At 32.0% G+C, this 24,647-nt stretch overlaps 2 protein-coding genes and 1 pseudogene across 5 annotated transcripts in view; 1 reads left to right on the top strand and 2 right to left on the bottom strand.

Moving 5' to 3' along the window:
- Utx (Utx histone demethylase) overlaps positions 1-11,051 on the bottom strand; it is a 32,783-nt gene extending 21,732 nt beyond the window's left edge. For 2 of the 4 annotated variants that reach the window (XM_070650105.1, XM_070650106.1), the window contains exons 1-4: positions 10,882-11,051; positions 10,751-10,817; positions 10,338-10,656; positions 10,145-10,253 (exon numbers count right to left, since the gene is read on the bottom strand). In XM_070650105.1, the coding sequence (XP_070506206.1) occupies positions 10,145-10,253; positions 10,338-10,656; positions 10,751-10,817; positions 10,882-10,952 (566 nt within the window). In that variant the 5' untranslated portion in view covers positions 10,953-11,051. Of the gene's footprint in view, positions 1-2,182; positions 2,893-3,638; positions 3,957-10,144; positions 10,254-10,337; positions 10,657-10,750; positions 10,818-10,881 lie in introns of those variants that run through there. The other 2 variants (XM_070650109.1, XM_070650107.1) reach the window with 2 other exon arrangements.
- Positions 11,052-12,640: 1,589 nt separating this feature from the next.
- LOC139098000 (NPC intracellular cholesterol transporter 1 homolog 1b-like) lies at positions 12,641-22,567 on the top strand. Its single transcript, XM_070650086.1, has 7 exons — positions 12,641-12,861; positions 15,892-16,128; positions 16,413-16,572; positions 17,088-17,392; positions 17,549-17,873; positions 18,499-21,210; positions 21,314-22,567. The coding sequence occupies exons 1-7, from the start codon at positions 12,817-12,819 to the stop codon at positions 21,409-21,411; spliced, it is 3,882 nt and encodes a 1,293-aa protein (XP_070506187.1). The 5' UTR covers positions 12,641-12,816; the 3' UTR covers positions 21,412-22,567.
- Positions 22,568-22,736: 169 nt separating this feature from the next.
- LOC139098494 (tyrosine aminotransferase pseudogene) lies at positions 22,737-24,068 on the bottom strand (annotated as a pseudogene).
- Positions 24,069-24,647: the final 579 nt, after the last annotated feature.

The raw sequence follows: 24,647 nt of genomic DNA, 5'->3' as shown, positions 1-24,647 counted from the left end.
TTGATAATGCCTTTGTGGCTGATAATACTGATATGACCTAATTTAAAGTAGTTTGTTTTGATTTACGTCAATTCAATTAATTTTTTTATTATTTCCTCGGTAGTCTAGTGGTGAGTATTTAAGTTACTGTCAATTTTTAACAATTAAATAAGAAATTGTGTTACTATATGAAGCAGAATATAAACAAACATAAATATTATAGAACAAAAAGTAGGTCAAATTCCATAGAAATACATTTTTTTGTTTTTTTATTTTTTCTCCTTTTTTTACGTTGCCAATTTTCTCTTCTGTTATTATTTATTTATAAATAAACCCACTACATTGATTGACAAAGAATGAAAAGGGAAAAAAAGATTGAATCTCGTCAATGAATCCCTCACAATAATGGATGATATGAAGCAATATGAAGCTCAATCATCGATAATATTTTAATTAACACACCTACAAATACTAATAAAAATTCGTCGAATAATATTTGTACATAATTTCAAGAAAACCATCTTCATTTCATTGAATTGTGACGATAAGTCATAACGTTTGTATGATTAACTCAAGTTCACTCATTTATTCATTCATTCGTTCATTATGACGTCAGAAATTCTTTTTCGTTGATCGCGTGTAAAACCCAAAAAAATGAGAACTTCACATATGTTATTTTAAATAAAAATTGGCAATGTAAGATTATCTTTCACACAATATTTAGTAGAATAAATAAGGAAATGTAAAAATAATTGGCATTAGGCATTGAAAAACCTGTTAATTTTTGCTTATTTAACTTCTGATGAGTCAAATTTATGGCAGTGAAAATGAAAAAAAAAAAAGTTTTTAATTAAAATTTCTCTCACACCTTTCATGATTATTTCTCTTCTCATTCTTTTGAGTCAGCTGCCAAGAAAAATTTACAAAGTAAAGCAGCAAAAATATTTATGTAAATTTTATGCCATTGAAATTTAATCTAAATCTTGTGATGTATATTTTTGTTTTGATCCGGTTGGTTAGTTATTTTTTGAATAAATCACGCCGATCGGCACATATTGAAATGTTGCCACAACGGAAACGAGACGGCAATATACGTAAAACCATGTGACAGTCACTTGACGGAAGTAACCAAATTTGCCAGGCTACTGACACTTGGTTTTGTGATATTTAGAACCAAGTGACAGTCACTTGTCGAAAACAACCAAGGTTGTCATGTTGCAGTCACTTGGTTGTATGGTACTTAGAACTAAGTGACAGTCACATGGTGGTATGGCACTTAGAATCAAAAGACAATCATTTGGTTGTGTGGTCCTTTGAATCAAGTGACAGTCACTTGGCTGTGTGGTACATAGAACCAAGTTACAGTCACTTGGTTGTGTGGTACTTAAAAGTAACACTTTTTGAAAAAAACCAAGGTTGTCAAGTTGCTGTCACATGGTGTTAGTATGTTGCCGTCTCGTCGACGTGGTGGCAACATTTCAATATGTACCGATCGGACACTTATGAGGAAATTTCCTTGAAAATTCCATGTAAATTTAATTATGACAAGTCTGACTATTTACATCATTAAAAATTCATCGTTAAAAATATTTTTCATATTTCTTTTGAAATCGTCCGCAAGTTATATCATTAAATCATCATTTTAACACGAAATTATCTCCGATAATTTCTCATTCATTGCAATTTATTGCGGTTAACCCTTTACTTCTCTCAATTCTCTTAACTACTCAAATGAAATTGAGATTTGTTTTATATATTTACACTTGAACAAAAGATAAAGGAACACACAAAACACAGAAAATTGAGAGGAGAGAAAGAAGAAACTTGCCAAACTACTTTGGAGATCAGATTTAGAGGGCCAAAAACAGATTCATTTTTTTAGATATAAAATCAGCAACCGAAACATATTTTGTTAGAAGATTAAAGAAGAAGATTAGAAATAGTCGCACAAATACATTCAAATGATGCACACAAAAAATACTTTTTTTTAGAGGAATTAGATGTGAAGGGTCGGATTGACGAAAAGGAAACTTGAATTTATTTAAGAAAAAAAAATATCTTTGAAGAAGTTCAAAGACGTAGACGAAGAAGAATTATTGTTAAGGGAAGGAAAAGAAAATGACGGTTCCGATTTCGACTAGCACATTTTGTTTTCATCTACAATTATTTATAGCGGATGTAGATGTTCAATTATGTAACTCACCTTAACTACAACCAGGGTGGGGAGAGTTTTGTGAAATAAATCAAAACTCAAAACTCAAAATGAGAGTTTGATTTAAATTCATTGAAAAAATGAGTTTGAATTTGAATTTGAGTTTTTTTCATTTCGAAAATGAGTTTGAGTTTTTTTTTAAACTCAAAACTCAAGTTGAGTTGAGTTTTGAGTTTGAGTTTAAACTCAAATCCAAACTCACCTTGAATTAAAAATTCTCTTATGGAGATTTCTTTAGATTTTTCATAAATTAAATTGAATATTGCAATATGATCGGAATTGCACCTGGCTTTAAATTTGTTCCTGGATCTTTTGGTTCCAAAATATTTGAAATAAAAATTACAGCAACCAATGACTTTCTGAACTTTCGTGAGAAAAATATTATTTGTTGATTCTTTTGTTGTTTGTGACTTATTGCTTGCAAGAAATGACTGAATATTATGGATTATTGCTGGATGTGACCGCAAATGAGGAACTGGCCACTTCCAGTGCTGAAAAATCTTTTTTCATGCAGTTTTTGCCAAGCAAATATGACAAGTGGTTTGTTATCACTCAGAGTACTGAAAGGGCACTGGAACTGCCTGGTTCCTCTACATCCACAAAAAAATTTTTTGTTCCTTTTTCATCAAGGAATCACCTCTGAAAGTTTGAAAATTTTTGTTGGAACTGACCGGTTCCTTTGGTACCTGATAGTTCCCTACATCTGAAAATATTTCTGTATGATTTTGGAACTTCATAAAAGTGGCCAATGTACAGCAGGTACCAAAGGAACCGGTCAGTTCCAACAAAAATTTTCAAACTTTCAGAGGTGATTCCTTGATGAAAAAGGAACAAAAAATTTTTTTGTGGATGTAGAGGAACCGGGCAGTTCCAGTGCCCTTTCAGTACTCTTAGTGACTAAATCCAATTCAGAACACTTTGCACAATCAAATGGAGTAAAAAAATATTTTCTGGCATTGGAAGTGATCTGTTCCTCACATTCAGCTACTTCCAACCATCTTAGATCAAGCTCATCCATGAGTGCTCCATTTTCTGCAAGCAATAATCCACAAATCACGAAAGAATTAACAAATATTATTTTCCTCGTGAAAGTTCAGAAAGTCATTAGTTGCTGTAATTTTTATTTCAGTTGGAACTCCAGAAAACCAATTTGTTGGACATGAAATGCATAAACTAACCAGGAACAGATGAAATGTTCAGCAAATCATATTAATTCACAGAAAAAGTGAACATCTCTCAAAATTCTTTAGGAATTCAATTAATGAATTATTTATTCAAGGTGAGTTTGATTTGAGTTTAAATTCAAACTCAAAACTCAACTCATTTGTATTGAGTTTGAATTTTTTAAAAAAACTCAAACTCATCTTCGAAGAAAAAAAAAACTCAAATTCAAATTCAATTCAATGAAAAATGAGTTTATTTTTGAGTTTTGATTTAACTCACCCACCCTGACTACAACACAAAAAAAACTAAATTTCACTTCCAATTTCTTTAAATGTTTTGTATTTTTAATGAACACTTTTTACTTAATCGTCTCAATTGAACACTTTTCTGGAGCGATTTGATACATAAAACTTATGAACACAATGAATTCTTATTCCTTTTTTCACCAATACTGATAAGATCGAGACAAACTACTTCTTTTCTTAGAATTTAGTTTACTTTACTTATTATTTTATCTACACACACCCTTTTTTGCTCATTCTAATTGAATATTAGGTATTTAACTTATTTATTTTATCTATTAATTGATGACTTTACTCTCTAATTTGTATCTTTTTATTTTCATTCAAAACTTTTTACTTTTTTTTTAACCACTTAACTTTGAACACAATGAATAATGTCTAAAAATATCTCTTATCAGTCAATATTATGCTAGTTTATATTTGTTATATTCAAAAAAATGTTTATTTATTTATAAATTCATGTAAAATGATACACTCGATGGCAGTTTTAGGTTGATTATATTAGAAAAAATATAACTGAGTTAATGAACGGCACCTCAAATAAAAAAAAAGTTTTTATTTGAAATTAAAAAAATTTTTTCAATATTTTTTTTTTAATGCCGTTTCTCCCTTTTTTTTTCGTCCGTCTCACACGACCGTCTGATGCAAACTGATTCTCTCTCTTATTTGCTCAATTTTCTTATGTGTTGTATTGTTAATGTTGGTGAGAATATCTAAGCATTACTCACATATACAGAGACATGACGCTAAGTATACACAATGAAAATTTTTTCTAATATTTAAAAAAAAGAAGTTTTGTAGGAAAAGTCATGCGACAGATGAAAACTGAATGAATGGATAGCTAAAATTAACTAATTAATTTAGTTTTTTGGTCATTTTTTAAGACTGTTTATTTCTTATTTTGATTTCTCGTCAATTTCTAGTCATTTAAAGCAGGTGAAAAATTTGCATAACATTGAAAACGGAAAATTTTTTTGTATACGTGATTTTCCACATTTTACCAATACTTTGAGCACAACCATAACATATAATGTGCGCTCACTACTCTCATTTTATTCACTCAAATATCCACAAAGAAGAAAAAAAAAAGTTATGTGAAAAAAGTAATCGAATTTTGGAGATTAGAACGCAATTTTTTAGGGGAATTTAAATAGTTTTGTGACTTTTTGTGATGACTGGAATTGGAATTTTGATTTTTTATTGATGAATGATTGACTTTTTGATTTGTTTTTCAAAAATGATTTGAAAAATTTTTTTATTTGTTGATTTTTTTTGAATTTTCGACTTGAATTTAGCATAAATTGGTTCATCAATTTAAAAAAACCGGCATGAAGCCGGTTTGACTATGACTTGATGCTGATTTCGGTGCAAAAATCTGGCACCATGGCAGTCAGTCACCGGGATGTTGTCGAATTTTGGATCGATTAATTGACTTGTGCTTTTTTGATAAGCTAGATATTAATATGCTAGCAACAATGACGTAATAAATGAAGAAATGTTGAAATTTGGACATTATAGTCAAAAGCTCTAAATCTAAACTATCTTAAGATACTCAATTTTGAGTCATAAATTCAATTTGATGGCAGTTTTTTAATTATTAATAAAACGTTCATCTCAATCGTTTCTTGACAATTGCTGTCAATATGTATTATAAAATATAACAAAATAAGTCCTAAAAATCAATATAGAAGTAAGTTGAATTGAAATTGAAGCTTGTCAATCAATTTAAAATAGTTTGAAACTTTGTCTAGCCATTTTGGATCAAATCTTGCTTTTTGTGGACTAAAAGTCTCAAATATTCTCCATCATCCATCCTCAAACCACCAAAATATCAATTTCATCCCCAAAAGCTCCAATAAATCCACACCCGACCAAAGTGTCCACAACAACATCAAAAATCAGTTCCATATTCATAAATACGAGCAGTATAAGCAACGTGCAATGACGAGAAGTAAAATTGTGTGAAATATGTATGAACATTTCTAAAACGGAAAAAAAGTATATCGGAAGAAGAACAAGGGAAGAACTTGGAGCTGATTGTGCAAAAAAATTAATGTATATTCAGACATTGTAAGCAGAAAATAATTCAAATGCTACCTCAAATATGTAGAAGAAGGAATAAAAGGAATAAAAAAAAAGTCGTCTCAAGTCTCTCATTCAGTGAATCCACTAATTTTTTTATATATTTGATTTTGAAATCTTCTTTTTCCTCATTTACCATCTTCTTCTTGTACTGTCGGCATTGGAAGGCAATGACCCAAACTATAAGAAGAAATGTATAAATGTATATATATAGAGAGTAACATGCCTTCTTACACACTACGGAATTCTTCATTTGAGATATAAATTTTTTGTGTTTTTTAAAAAACCTCTCCGTGATCGCGCGGTGTTTACTGAGAAGTTGCAATAGACAAAGAAGAACACAAAAAAATCATAAAAATATATCGCTGAGAATGAAATCAACGGAAACATAAAGAACTTAATTTATAGCTGATTAGCTATGAATATTCGTATTGACATTTTTCGGATCTAATTACATCAGTTAATACTATCTGTATATTGAAAAAGCATATGAAGATAAATGACTCAATTTATCAGCATCGAGTATTTTTCATTTTAATGACCTTGGTTGGCTTTATCAGAAAGAATGTGACCTTGATCATAAATCTACTAGTTCAATTGGAATGTAATTGAAGGCAATGAAAATTTTTTTTATTATGTCGCTGTTATTATTGAAGCTGCTTAGTTGCTGATTAGGGGAGTTTTGGAAATATTTTGAAATATTTTGGAAATTTCTTAACAGGGCTAGTGATCTAAGCAAGATCTAAGATAAAATACTCCTTTAGCGCGACACACTTAAGTGTGTTTCATGTCACACCACTGTGTCGCGACACAATTCGCGCAACATGACGCACACTTAACGATGACAGTGATCTAAGCAATAAGTCTCTTCTAGCGCGTCACATCTGAGCTTATCACATGTCACACCAACATGTCGCGACACACAGTTTGTACAACACTGCTGGAACCCAATATCACAGCCTAGATAATCATGCAAGTTACCAAAATATCTTAAAAATCTTCACATTTGCAGACAGTTTCAGGCATAAATTTTAATTTCGACAGCTAAATATTGTTACAAAGCATTCTAAACATTTTTAAAACAACTCAATGCAGTCCACATCTATGACTAAAAACAGTGAGAAGAAGACTAAATATTCTGATAATAAAAAAAGCACATTGCACGCGACGAATAAGAAGAAAACGTCCTCAGACATAACGAAAAATTCGACACGAAAGCAAAATCAGCGACTTACGTTTTTCATAAAAAAGTTTTAAAATTCTCTATAATTAATTAAATCAAACATATACACCACAAGTCTTCTGCATTCCATTTATTTTTTTACGGGTGCATCGTTGTTGGTCTAAAATTGACTTATGTATTTGTGTGTTTTGACTCGCGCAAATTATAAAGAGATCACATGAAGGTCATTAAATGTTTTTGTTTATGGCACAACGTCGACGAACTATTTCAAGGATTTATCAACATTTGTTTTGATTTTCGCGTAATTATATCGATGATGTTTGACATAATTTTTTATTTTTAGATATTTAGGTGATTTACCCTAGTTTTTTGTGATGATTTCCTCATTTTCTACAACTTTTTGATAAGTGATATCATGTCGTGCGTTCAATTTTTTGATAGGAACTTAACTTGGTTTAAATTGAAGTTGTTTTGGTTTTGGTAAACTGGAACTTTTTGATAAGATTAATATGAAATATTTTTGGAAGGTTAAATATTAAGACTGTGAGGTAGGCACTATTGAATTTTAGGTCATTTCACCTAAGATCCTAACAGACAATGAATCTATCCATCTTAATGAGCCTGCCCATCTCAATGAGCCTGCCCATCTCAATGAGCCTACCCACCTCAATTTTGTGAACAAACCCAACAGCATGGTCAGTGTCTGTTTGGAGGAATAGAACATAACATAGGGATTTCTAATATGTAGCTCAATCAGCACTGTGATCGATGATCTATTGTACAATCCATCAACCTTAAGAGAAATGGATCTGAAGCAGTAGATTAAAGTGACGTGAGTAGAGGAGGTACCAATAACCCATTTTATAATGAATATCATCAAATCAATAAAAGACCCCATTTTCGAGCAAATTTTAAGAACATGTCAAAACCTACTTATTTCTTTCATAATATCGAATTTCTCAATTCTACTTATTTGTAAAGCATATTTGTGAAAGGCATTTAAATATATATTTTACAATTTAGGCTTATGCAACAGATGGTTCTTTATAATTTTCCACTTCTATTGAATTAGCTGTCGATCATGCAATGTATGGCAGTCAGGTAACAAAATAATATGCAGGTAAAATCTCGATTTGATACTTTAAAATTCCTTCAACCCACTAATCAAATTGAAACTCATTTATCCATTAAACTTTTGTATTTGATGAATGGATCAATGAAATTGATTCTCAATATCGTGCTTCACTAATATAAATCAATCACAGGACTCCAATAAGACAATAATAAAAATCAATAAACAAATAAGTTAATAAATCAACGAAAAATATTTTTGCGGTACATTTCCAATGTCAAAAAAGTTCATCAACCTCTCAATTCACAAAAAAAAAAAAGCAGACAGACCGCATTATAGTCAACAAGAAGAATGTTTTGTTATACGTGTAAAAAAACGGATTTTCGAGTGTGGATAGACAATTGGATCGATACGAAAAAAATACTATGTTACAATACTGATTCATTCAGTGAAGCTTGTGCCTTCACTTGACTGAACAAAGGTCGATAAATGACCAAATATTTAAATTTTTATTAACAATCAGTCTAATTACAGCATTGACATCAGGCACATGTCTATTAAGACATATCATTATATTTATGTGTCTGCATATACTTTTTTTCGGGATAAATGTACGGAAGTAAATAAAAGAGGAGACACACAAAAGAGCAAAAAATAATTGGTAAACAGGCATCTTGCGCCGCATTTTAATGTCGAATGCATCCCAGATGATTTTTATATACATATTAAAATTTACACACAAATACACACGGTTCGGTACGCTCAAAAATTTTTGTTTTTTCTCCTCTCGCGCAGAGTAAAGTTTGGAGAGGATGAAAAAAAATTAATCTTCATATAAAAAAAAGGGAAATAAAGAGTATGCACCATGCAGCCAAAACAGTCATTTACCCATAGTATGATATTTTTCCCGTCTCAACTATTGCAAAACGTGCATAAAGTCACGTAGTCCAGAGAAGAAAAAAGCTTCTCAAATTCATTCTCTTTTTCTTCTCTTTCCCAAGTACATAGCTTTTATATTTATTTACATCCAACAACAACAAACAAGAAGAAATTTTAAAGCTTCCTATGTTCCCATTCATAATTGATGAAATTTATGTGTTCGGTGTGTATAATAGTCAGTTATGATGTGTTGAGGAGTTTATTAAGGTGAAAATAAATTTTCATTTATTAAACAAAGGCCGGTGTGGAAAACTTTTCCAGACATTTTAAGCCGGCTATAAAGTTTTTTTGTATATGCTTCAATTTCAACGTGAAATAAACGGAAAAACGTGATAGACGTTCTTCGCCAAAAAAGAATTTGTTTAAATTTAAATGTCATCTTCATTTGGTATGTAAACAGCACTAGAAAATGTAAATACAATATTTAAATGCTGGCTAGACATGCCACTTCATTTAGCAACACAGCATAATAATTTTGTTTGTGTAAAAATTTCCATTCAATCCTTGCTACTCATTTAAATAAAAATTGTCATTCAATTATTGGTCATTTTCATACCAAACACATACTGTTATTGACTTGACGCATGCAAGATTTGCCGCAAAAGATCAGATTAAAATTTTAATCCGTAGATTAAATTCCCAGAAACGCCAAATTTCACACATTTTTCCTTTTTCATGACATTCGTGCCATAGTGCAATTCCGAAAACAATTTTACGGTATTGGCATCTAAAAAACGGCACTTCTTATCGTATTTAATTTAATCTTTATGTTTCGTATTCTTTTGCATTTCTTTTTTTTTCATACAAATAATGGCGCTACGTAAATTTTATGCATTTAATGCCAAGACCTTGTGAATTTTAAATCGTAATTTATGAAAAAAAGCATTTATTGTTTCGAATCACTGCATTATGCATTTATCCATTCCCATGAACTTACACACGAAAAAAGAAAAAAAAATCCTTCTTTTTAATAGTCATGAAGAAAGAATTGATAGTTACGGTAGGTCAGTATTATAAGATGAAGAAAAATACACAGTATTATCACACAATTTCTTTCTAATTTGTTCATGCAATGCCACTCATTCATTAATTCGCAGACACTTAGTTATGCCGGGCTATTGATGTTGCCTAGGCTCTAATTACTATACACATCCAGTTATGATTTTGTCACATTTTTACACAATTTAATAATTAAAGTAAATTAGACTCACCATCTCAGTGCATTATAATGTTGATAAACGATTCCTAATCCGTATAAAAAGGCAGTATCTTTCCAGTAATCATAACGCAGACTTTTATATTTCTGATATGCAGATAAGGCTGGAAAATCAATAGCATTCAGCATTAAATATTCACTTTCAATTTCCTTTAATGCACACAAGTCGTATATTATCATCTACATACCTTTTGCAAAATCTCCAAGCAACAAGTGGAAATGGCCCAATTTGCAATAAGTTTTTGGGTCAATATCAATTGTCAGATCATCTGATTCATTTTTGTCGTCTTCTTTTGCCGGTTTTGGTTCCTCTTCAGTTGTTGATGATTGCTGTTCCGATTCTTTCATTTCAACGTCATTATTTTGCTCCTCCGGTTTGGATTCATCAACATCCATAATTTTTGGCTGTGAATTTTCTGGAACAGCATCATCTTTTGATTTATTTTGTTCAGCGAGTAATTTACGAGCTTGAGCTTCAATAAGAATTTGTTCTAGATACTTTATTGCCTAAAAGTAATGAATTTAGTATGAATAGTTCGACATATTGAATAAGAAGAAGCAAGTTGTGTGCTCTGGAAGTACAAACAATATGAATTCTTACTTTTAAAACCCAAACTTTCTTTTTAGCGTTCTCCGTTGCATTTAATTTGAAGAATCCAAATTGACGGCTAAAATATCATAATAATAATGTATTAACATAATTAATAAACCAGTAAATAAACAAATATTCACCTATCTAAGCTTTGTAAATTAATCAATTCATAAGATGATAAATTATCGTTTTCTTCGTTATCCAAAATCATCTTGTTGTAGATTTCAAGATATTTCCATAAATATATTAACGATTACACACGTTTAAAGCACGAAAATCACTTAAATTCACAAGAAATTAGCGAAAAACTCATAAAATTTTACTTTGTTGAAAATCTTTGTAACCTGTAATATTTGGAACCTCTCTAATATCAACAAAAACAAATAAATGTGTAATTGTGTGCATGAGATTTTTGTGATTGTGTGCGTGTCTCATATATTTCTCTTATTTTTCTCGACGATTTTCAATTAATATGCCGTGAAATTTAGTCAACGGATTCATAATAGCAATCAGAACCTTCAGTTTTAACTCCAACCGCCACGAAGCTTCCAGAGCAAAGATAGCATATCGGCTGCTTGAGATTTGAAAATTAAGTCATCTTGGATTTAAATCATTGCTCACTTAGCCGTTATTTTTGCTCAGATTTTATTTTCGCTTATTCTTATACGATTTTTAGCTCAAAATGTGTGTTCTATGTCCGGCTCGTACTGACCAAAAAAATCAAATTGATTAGTGCAATGAGAGGTTAATTAAATTAACTTTTTGAAAATTTATCTTACGTTTTACGTACGTATTTTTACGTAGGTCTTAAAATGTTGATTATTTCAAAATTCGGTCCGGGTTGAAGTCGCAAATTTTTTTTAAGGAGTATTCAGTTGTTGTATTCTCTAATTATGAATTAATAAATTTTAATTTTGTAACCGGCAAATGCGCTTTCGTCGCTCACGAGTGATCATGTCAATACTAGTCATTTTAGGTATTAAGATGGAACAATCGGAAGTAATTGAAAGATAGAAGATGCAGTTAATTGACAAGTATGTTTATGATTATTGATGATACATAGCTGGGCGTTGATTTAATTCCATAAAATAAAGATTAGACACTGCCTCTGTTTTGATTCCCTATAAAATTGCTCAAATAGCAGAAAGTCTCAATAGATTCTCATCTAGACAATCGTTGAGCAAATTACAGGTAATTAGCACACAATTAGCAGCTTTGAGAACTACTTTATTAATTAATTCATTGAAAATTTATGGAAATTCTTAATTGTGAAATAAATAGGATCAAAATTGATGCATTTTAGCAATCAAAACATGTTCAGCAATAAATTATGGTTTAAGTTAGATTTTCCAATTATATCGGTAAAATTATTTGGGAGAGCAATAGTTTTCCAAGTAAGACCAAAATATGTTCCATGCCCTGGACTGAATGCGTGATGCTATTTTAATGGATCATGTCAATTTATGATCAGGATCTGGATTTGGAACATGAATGTTAAAACCTTGAATTTTAGATGTTCATAACATCCTTCAACTTAATATTAATTATGACCTACGCTAAAAAAAAAAAGCAGTTATTTATCGCTTGTGATCAATTAACATCCTCCGATCTAATTTTAATAAATGAAAATCACAGTAAACTTTGTTAAAAAATTTATTAAAAGTTATTCGTAAACAATAAAAAGTGATAAATCAGCCGATCGATATTCACACTTGCGAGATAACAGGAAACCGCATCATTAAGCTCAATACAAACACAAATAAACAAGAGAGAATTTTCTTAAGAATCAAACTAAAAAAAAATTGAAATAATGTTATGTGCATATCATATGTTGTTTTTCAATTAGAACGAATAAGCTGATCATTCAGACATTGAGTTGTGTTTCGCTATTTTTCTTCTCTCGCAGTATCGTTTGAGCTTCAATAAGAGTTGGACGAACGGCGCACAAAGTGAAATAATATCAAATAATACAACAAAATAAAAGAAGTGTTGTTGCAAGACAAAATAAACCAAAAAGAAGCATAACTTTTTGCAAATAAAAAGTGTTCAAATGATCAATTTAGCAATCAAATACAATGCGAAGCTATAAACTCATAAACTTGACATTGATCTTATTTCTGGTAAATTTATATTTCACACAAATTATTAAAAACATTGTAATTTTCATGACTTGAATTCCGTGAACTGTAATTAAAATACAGAGAGAGAGAAAAATTGACAATTTATGCAATTTAATCTATTTGTGCACGAAAAAAAATAAAAAACTGGAGAACCGCAACGCATTCAGTAAAGAATGTAGAAATCATAATGTGAAATGTGACGAAAGGTCAATTAATGTCTGTCATCTTTTCATTGTTATGAGAATTCTTTCGCTAAATTCAATCAACGGTGCTTGCAAAAAGAAAAAAGAGAAGACTAATGAAATGAAATGAAAAAAATGAACGAAAGTTAAGGTGATCATGCACAAGTGACGTTCATATTTTACGCGGATTGGGCTGGTCTGCAGCGTAATTATATCCGAGAGACACAGATGAAGATCACGAAATGGAAACCGCCTTATTGTGGTTTTAGAGGAGTGGTTGGCTACCTGTATGCCGTCTGGAAATGCCATGTACCGTATGCCGTGTGCGGTTTTGGTTGAGACTTATTGCCAAGGTGTGCCGATCACCACTGTTTCTCTCACTTCTTCATTTGTGTCGCTTGCTATTGAACTCTGTCACAGCGACATCAGTGTGACATGATTTGCAAAACATCATTTTTGTATAAATCCAAGCAAAAAATGTTAAAATCTCATAAAACTTTCACAATATGATAAATACCTAGATATTTAGATGCGTCTCGTAAATTATTATTCCTTGAACAGCTGTGGATGATTTTATTTTACCAAAATTTACATAAAATTCTTTTGACTTTCAAATTTGAAAAAAGGATCAATCAATTATGAAACGAGAGTAATATAATAATTGAATTGATTCTTCTTAGTAAGCCTGCTTTGCTTTTCAATTTAATACAAATTAATGAGAAAAGATTCAGCTAGTGATAAAATTTTATCGCAATTCAGAGAAGTGAATCAACCGGTGTGTGACTCGTATTCGGATTTATTGTTATTAAGTCAGACTATAGGGCAACAATGTTTATAACTTGAAATTTGAGCACAATTAATGCAATTTTAAAGTTGAATTCCTGATGGACAGCCTATTTAATATTTAGGAATCCAATTGAAAATGATTTTAATTCTATTGATAAGTCAGCAAGCTAAATTGAACTTAAATTCTAGAAAATAATTTCAAATCGTTATCTCTACTTCGATAGCATTACTAATTGCGATCATTATATAAGCTAATTTTAATATCATTACAAAAATTCACAACTTTAAGCATTGTTTTACAATAAATATTGCTGTATATACTTCATAACTTCTGAACGACTAAGTAATGTTTACTTCTTTAAATGCTCGATTTTTCTTCTTCTTATTCTTCAGATGTTCCTTTTATCTTTTAATTCTTCGCATTCTTCAACCGCAAAAGGTTAAAAAATGTTACTTCAGCACAAATTTATGGCGATAGAATAAGAAGAAGCAGTACCTTTTGTAAATATTGCTCTGTATTAATTTTTCGTTACCTATTAATGTAGTAAATAAGCTTTTTAATCATAATTGTAATATCAGCATTTAATGAGGTATCTGTTAACGTTTCCAGGGGAATAAGTGTCAATCTGTATTTAATATGTTGGCACGTTTCTACTCATATTATCATGTGTCACAAAGGGTTGTCCGAGCGACGCAAATGAAGAAGACTCCGTTAAGAAGGTGATTCATTTGACTGTCCAATGAAGGCGGCTTCTTTTGGCATTAATAAAAAGTCAGAGTCTTTAGAGCTCTTGGTAGAGCCTTCTTTATTTGTGTTGCTCGGTTTTAAAGCATTCTTCAGCAAGAGGGGAATCCCAACTCTTTTTTGGGAGACATTAAATACCCAAACAATTTTTCAAGGTTAAACACACATTTAATGTCGAAAAATTACTGACAACTCTCCAAAGTGCCATTAATGAATGACCCATAATGACCTTCATGTATAGGCTCGTTTGCATGCTGTTTGTCACTAAAGTATAACTAAAAAATTGCGTTCGATCAATATTACATATTTATATTCATAAAATAATATTATAAATTGACTGTCAAGTGAAATATAACATAGGTTATTAAAATGCTGCGTTAAGCTGATGTAATAGCTTGAAATCTGTTAAACTCACAAATAGAACCCGGATTCTGCATTGAAAAGTCGACTCAAATCAACTCCACTCCATGTTATATTCGAGTAGACTTCAAACTCTGCTCATAAGCAATGTCCTGAAGAGACAAGGAGCAACACAATAATTATGTCCTCAAGATTGAACATCCTTAATTATATTGCTTGAGAACACTAATGAATGCGTTTATTTATGCAAAATTGTTCATTATCTGTTAGGGCAGTGATAACCAGCCTTTTATTTCTCGAGCCATATCTTGATAGTAAGTCTCGATCAAAACGCGTGTGTAGTTTTACAAAGAATATAAAAGCACCTTAATTACAAAGAAATTACGAGAAAATAACTAGAAATTTTTCCCACTAATTAAATAATCGTGCATTTAGTATACTAATCAGCTGACTGCCAAAGTTAGTAAACAGCAGCTGACAACCATAATACGAATAGTTGTTGTCAATCCTTTCAAAAATTGAAATTGTCAGAGTCAACGTGCTGTCCAAGGCTGTCGTGTTATCATTCAATATTTTCATGCAATTATTGCTACCTATTCCAAAAATATGCATTTAGTCGACATGGCCTTAAACAGGCAAAAATGTCAGGAACTGTCAATCAGCTCAGCTACAAAATCTCAAAATGTTAACCATAATATCGGAATTGTCACTCAATATTAATCATGAGAAAAACTAGATCTTTCATTAGAAAACAGACTAGTTGTAACCCGTTGTAACTTGTGTGAATCCATGTGAATCAAAACTATTACAATCACCTCTTGTTGCCCAATTGCTCTCTGACATTATAAATAGACAATTGTTGAATGGATGTCGTGCAACTTTCAATTAAATCAATCATAAATAAAAGTGTTTTTAATTATATTTATGTGATGTTTAATTTCTCTTCATTGTATCTAGACGGTAGCCATAGGTCAAGTGCTGTCACAAAATGGAAGCGAATATAGTGAGAAAAAATGCACATGGTATGGTATATGTGATCGTGTAAAAACCGGTAGTGCTGAAAAAATTAAAAATTGTCTCAACGATACATCACCGATACCTCTTAATAAGTCTGGACGTGAATCCTTACTGCAATGGTGCTCACATCTTGTTCCTGAACGTGGTGATGCCTATACGTGTTGTGATAATGAACAAGTAAGTTGGATATGATTTGAATGTGGTTCTACTGCATATGATTCGAAAAATGATCCTACCGAGTTTCGAACCCATGACTGCTTGGTCGGTTGTCACAAAGGTACCGAAGTACGAAGCCATTCCGCCACTGAGCTACCTCTACTCACTTGATATGACTAGAATTACATCAAATTTGATTGTTGCTTTAAATGATACCCTATCGTGACCACCGAGTACGCATGTCTTAACTCAATTAATGAAATCTGAACAATACAGCAATTCCTCTTAATTAAATTCATTCACAGATAGACGAACTAAATGAGAATATCAAAATAGCATCGAGTCTCCTAAACCGCTGTCCATCATGCATGAAAAATTTAGTTACACATATTTGTGATTACATATGCAGTCCACATCATTCAGATTTCATTAAAGTCAAGAGAACTAAACAGAATAAAAAAAATCGTGAGTATATTAATTTACTCTTAATTGAGTAATAAGAGATTAATTAATGCTTGATAAAAAACATTAAAAATATTTAGTGATGCTACAAATTTTTATTTTTTTTTGCATTCTAATGCCCTTGAGATTCCACGATATCGTCGATGTGCAGGTGTTAATAATTTCATGTTACGTTGCTTGATGACTGAATTGTTGATAAGGAACTAAGCAATGATTTATTATTGACTGATCGGGTCAGTTCTGAAGGAAAAAATGTTAAAGCCTTATCAAATAGATAGCAAAACATTCAACCTTTTCCTCATATATATATGCCATCAAATTTACTGTTATCTTATCTATTATTGATGATTCCCTGCTAGACTATGAGCATGCTCATATGGTGCCATTGATTACTCATGACAATAGAATGTTTTAGATTGACATTCTGAAATTCCCCTTAAACCTTCATACATTCCCAACATGAATCATCTCCAAAATTCATAGAATCTCAATTCTTTCATATTTATTTATTTATTTAGAAGCCTATGTGGACGAAATTGATCTCTATGTAACGGAAGAGTATTTAAATGGAACTTATGAATCATGCAAAAATGTATTAATGCCATCGACTGGTCAGAAGGCAATTGATCTAATGTGTGGTCAATGGGGTGCTGTCAAATGTTCGCCTTTAAGATGGTTCCAACATATGGGAGATGATAAGCCTGGTGGTGAAGAGAGAATTCCATTTCAAATGAATTATAAACCAGTAAAGTCAAATGAAGTTCTTAAGGATGGGATTAAGCCTTTGAATCCTTTAGTGACTCCATGCAATCAATCTGTTAATGTGAGTATGACTAGGTTGTGGATATCAATAAGCTTGCATCATTAATTATGACTGCAACTAAACAGTCATAAATCTTTTGCAAATTAAGTCAATTCCAACAATTTCAAATTTAATTGCTTATTTAATAATACAAATTCCAATTATTTCTCCAATCAGAACAAATCAGCATGCTCATGTGTCGACTGTGCGTCGTCATGTCCAAAAGCTCAACGACCTGTAACTGAAATTAAGGAAGAAGAAAGTTCCAAACACGATAAATACTTAATTTCTATAATGTTGATATTTTGTATTGGAAGTTTGTTATTCATCATATTCGCAATCAAGTCATCAAATAACGAAGATAAGGGCAAGAGAGAAAACAAACAGCAGAAAATTGGCTTTCTTGAAAGAACTGCTGATAAGATTGAAAAGATTCTTGAAGACTTTTTTACATCATGGGGAACATATTGTGCTAAGCATCCCTTGAAGATTATGCTAATTGGTAAGTAGATTTTATGTAAATTTGAAGTTTTTATGCTAATTAATAGAGAGCTTTACATATCTGTCAATGAATGAGTTTAAATCATGTCTCCGGATTAACTTTCTGTAATGATTCAAACAGTTTTAGTCTTGTCATTCATTTTTATTGAGTTAGACCCGATTGGCACATAAGTGGAATGTGGCAGTAACATGAAATGCTATTGGTAGCATTGTCAGCCATTGCTATCATGTGCTGACCAGGAGAGACTTTCATATAAAGTCCAACTGGACTTATTTAATGTGTTAAGATATCTAAATCTATAAATTCTAATTGAAACGCAATTGTGACTTTAGAATGGCTAGTCAAGTCCAGTTCAATTTCGAGTTAAGCATCTGTCACATGCCACATCTATTTAGCCACGCAATTCTAATTCATACGATTAAATGAATTCTAACGATATTAAGGTCAAAACCCCAAAAGTATCAATTTACTCCCATATTATATCCGATTGACTTGAACTGCCTTGGCTATAAATCTCACATGTTTGCAATTTTATCGCTGCAATTATTACTCGTTTCTCTAAAAATGTCTATAAAAAGATTTTAAACAACTACTTACTAATTAATCTCTTGTTACCCCGAAACAGGTTTATTATTCTTTGCTTGTTTTGCATATGGTCTTCGCTTTCTTCACGTCACAAAGAATCCAATTGAATTATGGGCAGCACCGAATTCAAGGTCACGCGTTGAGAAGGAATTCTTTGATTCAAATTTTGGACCATTTTATCGGATAGAACAAGTCATAATAACAGCAAAGAATCTATCGGACATAAAACATCCGACAGTTAATGGCGAAATAACCTTTGGACCTGCTTTCAACAGAGAATTCCTACTGAATGTCTTTCATATTCAAGAATCAATCAAGAAACTAGATAATGAGAAGTTAAGTGATCTGTGCTATGCGCCATTCAGAAGTCCCTATATTGATGAAGAAAAAGACATCAGTAACTGCTTAATCCAAAGTGTCTGGGGATTTTTGAAGGATAAAACAACGAAAAGATCAACTTTTTACAGAGAAACAGTTGTTGAAAATTACACAGAAAATTATTTAGATCACTTCCTTAGATGCTTTTATAATCCATACGATGCCATGTGCTTTGCACCTTACGGAGGTCCTATCGACCCAGCTGTTGTCTTTGGAGGATTCCTTAAGCCAAATGAGAACTTAACAGCGACACCTCCATATGAAAAATCTAATACAGTCATCCTTACATTTTTACTGAATAATCATCAAGATCAGAAGGATAAGGAAGCAGCTATGGAATGGGAAAATAAGTTTGTCGAGTTGATGCTAAATTGGACAAAGAATGAAAGTATGTCATCGATGCTTGATATTGCATTTACATCCGAAAGATCAATTGAAGATGAACTGGATCGTGGATCGAGAACAGACATAATCACGATATTATTTTCATACATTCTCATGTTTGTCTATATTGCATTCTCACTTGGTCATGCTACTGAATTTAAACGATTGATGATTGACAGTAAAATCAGCTTGTCATTATGTGGAGTGATCATTGTTCTTGCATCCGTTGTTGCATCAAGTGGATTTTTTGGATATTGTGGAGTTCCAGCTACACTCATTATTTTTGAAGTTATACCATTCCTCGTACTTGCTGTTGGAGTTGATAACATTTTCATTATGGTCCAAACTCATCAGCGTGAGCCTCGAAAGTTGAATGAGACAAATGCCGATCATATTGGACGAACGCTCGGTAAAGTTGGTCCATCAATTCTAATAACATCATTAAGTGAGTCAACATGCTTCTTCCTCGGTGCCTTAACTGATATGCCAGCGGTTAAAGCATTTGCTCTTTATGCTGGAATGGCATTGCTAATTGACTTTTTGTTGCAAATAACTTGTTTTGTTAGTCTGATGGCCATGGATGCTGAACGTCAAAATGGTAATCGATGGGATATTTTGTGCTGTATTCGTGCATCTAAGAAAAATTCCAGTTCCAATAATGAACATAATGAGCGTGTGTTGTATAAATTCTTTAAAATATTTTATGTGCCATTTTTAATGAAAAAGCCAATAAGAATTTCTGTCATGCTGATTTTCTTTGCATGGCTCTGCTCGAGTATTTATGTGATACCAAAAATTGAAATAGGACTTGATCAAGAATTGTCAATGCCAAAGGATTCATTTGTACTCAAATATTTCCAACATTTACAAAAATATCTTCTTATTGGACCACCAACTTACTTCGTCCTTAAAGGAGGCATGAACTTTTCAAATACAATGGATCAGAATCTAATTTGTGGTGGACTTAACTGCGCTTCAGACAGCTTGTCAACACAAATTTACCTAGCATCTCAGATGCCTGAATCAACTTATATTGCTAAACCTGCAAGTAGCTGGCTTGATGACTATTTTGATTGGAGTGAATTAAGTAGTTGTTGCAGGATCGATGGCACATCATTCTGTCCACATACATCAGATGATTGTAAAAGCTGTAACATATCACATAACGACCTTAACCGTCCAGTTCCAAAAGATTTTGAGAAATATGTCAGTTTCTTCTTGGAAGACAATCCAGATGCAACTTGTGCGAAAGGTGGACATGCTGCCTACAAAAATGCAATCAAATTAAATGATTATAAGACAGTCGATGCAAGCTACTTCATGACTTACCACACAATACTTAAAACATCACGTGACTTTTATGAAGCATTGAGATCAGCTCGAAAAATATCCGTTGAAATCACCGACACAATACAAAAATCATTGCGGTTATCGGGTAGAACAGAATCTGAAATTGAAGGCATTGAAGTCTTTCCGTACTCAATATTTTATGTATTTTATGAACAATACTTAACAATGTGGCCAGATACAGCTTGGAGTTTAGCTATTTCAATATTGTCAATATTCATTGTTACTTTCGTGTTAATGGGATTTGACATAAAATTATCAATGGTTGTGGTGCTGACAATTACAATGATTCTAACCAATATGTGCGGTCTGATGTATTTCTGGAGCATTACCCTTAATGCTGTATCACTTGTTAATCTCGTGATGACTGTTGGAATTTCTGTTGAATTTTGTACACATCTTGTTCATAGCTTTAGATCATCAAGTGAGAGTACAAGCCTTGACCGGGTGAAAGAATCTCTTACAAAAATGGGCAGTTCTATTTTCTCTGGCATCACATTGACAAAGTTTGGTGGAATTTTCATTCTTGGCTTTGCACAAAGTCAAATTTTTCAAGTCTTTTACTTTAGAATGTATTTAGGAATTGTGCTGTTTGGTGCTGCACATGGATTAATATTCTTACCTGTTCTGTTGACATATGTTGGTGAGTATAGATCATTTCTATGGGCTGACTGTTGCTATGTGGATTATAAAACACAGATTTATTCTAAAAATTTAAATTTACAAATTTTGAATTTCCTTCACAGGTGGACGTAAGAAGTCAAATAATTCAAATCAATTCTCTGAAGCTGAAGTGCCTTTACGTGACATGAGTGAATTTTCTATTGAAAATTCCAAACAATAAGAAAAAATTGATAAATTTTTATTAAAGACTTTGAATGGAATAAATACGAAGTATAAAATTAAAGTAGGGAAAGAAGCAGTTTCTATAAATTAGCAAATTGGGAAACCAAAAGACACTTAAATGATCATATTTTATATTCCAAAATCATGTAGCTTTATTAAATTTAGTTTATAGTTTAATAATGTTTATGGGTAGAAATAGAACAAAGCTTATAGTTACTTTAATGCGATTAAATAGTTCCGTATGGAATTATCTACAAAATCCTAATGGGGGATATTTGACTATGACGTTTGGGGTATTAAGGGGAAGAAGGATTTCATGTTTTAATCAGTATAAAGAGCAGTGGTGGACAACCAGTGTTCCACGACGCACTAGTGTGTCCTGATATGTGTTTGGAAATGCCATTAGTCACAGACCAAATGTAGTTTATGTCGTGGCTTACTACCAATTTGTGCCGTGCCAAAATAAAGGTTGTCTACCACTGGTAAAAAGTTTAGACAAAGTTGGATTGGAGTCTGAATGTTCAAATTCTAATTGTCGTAATTTAGGTTGATTTCCCGAGTGAATCAAATGAAGAAGGATCCGTCATGGAATTGTAAACACCGAAACGGATAAGGCCCCGAACAGTTAAGGCTCCGACGCGGAGCTATTAAGGCTGCGTTAAAACTCTCTTTTATTAACACCGAATGGAAGTCGATTCTGTTTGGTGTCAAAAATGGATATATGGACGCCAAACGGAGGTAACTTCCATTCGGTATTAATAAAAGAGGTATAGCGGAGCTTTAAATGTTCCATGCCGGAACCTTCTTCATTTGAGTCGCTCGGGCTTCAAAGATTTTGCTATGGAAAAGTACGTACTAGCTTACTGTATCAGTAAATTTTTTAATGGAAGCCTTTTAAAGAATCGATCTTGAATTGTATTACTCACATTTGGTGATAAAAAGTGAATCAAAATGCATTATTTATTAAGTATCTATGCGATATCCGTTATCGTTATTACAATTTCTAATAAACTTTGTATTAGAAATGATATATATTGTGAAATTTTACGCAAGCATGACAACAAGGAAATTCCCATTTGGGATCATTTTCTGATAAGAAATAATATATTTTTATAAAAGAATTTACTTTTTGATAAGCAAATAAAAGCGTGCGAATAGTATTTTTTATCTTTATTATTTAGTATCACTTTATTGTATGAAATTCTTTGCAGTACGTTTAACATAATTATATGTCCATAAACTTTTTTTTACAGCTTAATTATAATTGTAATTAAATTTTTCTTTTGATTACTTATTTCAGACTTAATTTATGATGTGCTTAATTTATGGCTTGATATTGATATATGCTACTCTGATTTCTACGGTTTTCATGTTACTGACCTCTTGCTTTTCTGGAACTGCAATGATTAATTCCTGGCTCACATTCTCGTCCACATAGTGATCTTCACAGAATTCCTTAATTCTCTCGCAAGCCTCAATCAATTTATCCATAGGAATTGTAAGCACAAATCTGAAATATCCAGGAAAATCAAAGCATGGTCCTGGAAAGGCTTTTACACTTTGTTCCTCAATCAGTGCTTCCACAAACTCGATGTCGTTCTTGAATTTTGGAAAATGTTCAAGCTCAATCTTCACCATCATGTAGAAGGCTCCATTTGGTTCTATTGGAACTAATCCTCTGATATTCTTTACTAAATTAAAGGCAGTAAGTGCTAGTTTTTGGATCCGACTGACTGTATCATCAAAAAATGATTGCGGTGTGTTTTTCAAAATTCCTGGCAATGCTTTTTGGATGCTGCAATTTGGTCCGAAATTTCTCCCAAGAAGATGAGTAAATCCTCTGCGAATTTCCTTAAAAGCATTGTTGTGATCATGAATAACAACCCATCCACATCTAATTCCAGGCATGATAAATCGTTTTGTGAGACCTGAACAGCTTAAAATTGGAACATTTTTAGACAATCCAGCGACTGAATGGTATTGGACACCGGGAAAGACGAAATGTTCATAAATATCATCGGATATGATTGGTAGACGATATCTTTCAGCAATATCGAGAACTTTTAGAATATTTTCCTTACTTAAGCTGTTTCCACATGGATTTCCGACATTATTGACCAGTATTGCTTTAGTCTTGCTATCAATCTGTGACTCAAGATGTTCCACATCAATTTCCCACTGCTTTGCTGGATCAAGTTTGTAAGTTTTTGATACAATTCCTGGTCCATGTAGCCATGTTTTGTAGTTAAAGCTTGGCGTTGGAATTAAAATATTTTCACCTGGATTAGCAAGCAAAAAAAAGCACAATTCCAATGAGCTTGATCCACCACTTGTAATAATCACATCATCAGCATCAACTCTAGTTCCATCATTTTTATAAACATAATCAGCAACAGCTTCACGAGCTTCCTTGATTCCATTTGTTGGATAATATGAAAATGTATCATTATTTAATGCTTTATGAATAGCTTCAACTGCTTCTGGTGGATGTGAAAAATTTCCAATTGTTGGATCTCCCAATTGAAGTGTAATGACTTTTTTCTCAGGATTCGGTACGACTTTTGATGTCTCAATCATGAGTCGATGTGGATTTATTGTTTGTCGTGCAAATGACGACATTTCAAGTTTCCAATCAGCACTTATAACGTTTGGCATATTTGTAGCTGTTTTTCAAGTATTAAAAATTATTATTCAATTTAAAGAAAGCTCTTATGAAAATTCAAAATGATACTATAATTAAAAGAAAATATCTCGTCCACTTATATACCCCTTTGGAAATTCGTAATACGTAAAAATATTAAAATGACGTAGAAAATACGAGATAGTGCGATATAGAATGGAAGAATGAATGATCGTGGAGAGAAAGAAAGCTTATCAAGAAAAAAATTACTCTTGAATCATCACGTAAATTTGATTTATTACTTCAGATATTTTCAACAAAATGTTTATGTTTATCTAATAGGATGTCCATAGAATTTAGAATAAATTAGGATTGATTATTCAAATGTTAAAGTTTGGTTAATATTGAAGTTTTGATAGAGATTTATAGGCTTCAGCCTGCATTTCAGATGCGCAGGCCTCCAGTTTTAGGTTAAACCTCATTGTTCGTCCAAGACTCGAGATCTGCAACCTAGGACAAACTCAAGAAACTTACGACAATCTATGATCACTTTAAATTGCTTAATACTGTTCTAAACTCTCAAAAATCAGGATCATACTATAAAAAATCTCAAA

The sequence above is a fragment of the Chironomus tepperi genome, unplaced genomic scaffold (genome assembly GCF_022539635.2).
Source record: "Chironomus tepperi strain 1889 unplaced genomic scaffold, CSIRO-AGI_Ctep_v1 contig_445, whole genome shotgun sequence".
NCBI lineage: Eukaryota > Metazoa > Arthropoda > Insecta > Diptera > Chironomidae > Chironomus > Chironomus tepperi.
This window is presented reverse-complemented; position numbering and strand designations above follow the sequence as displayed.

Bases quoted from the DNA above. Each gene is read 5' to 3' on its own strand.
- LOC139098000 (XM_070650086.1), top strand. From the start codon at position 12,817: ATGCGAAGCTATAAACTCATAAACTTGACATTGATCTTATTTCTG. The intron at 12,862-15,891 runs GTAAATTTATAT...CATTGTATCTAG, and splicing joins TGACATTGATCTTATTTCTG to ACGGTAGCCATAGGTCAAGT. The intron at 16,129-16,412 runs GTAAGTTGGATA...ATTCATTCACAG, and splicing joins CGTGTTGTGATAATGAACAA to ATAGACGAACTAAATGAGAA.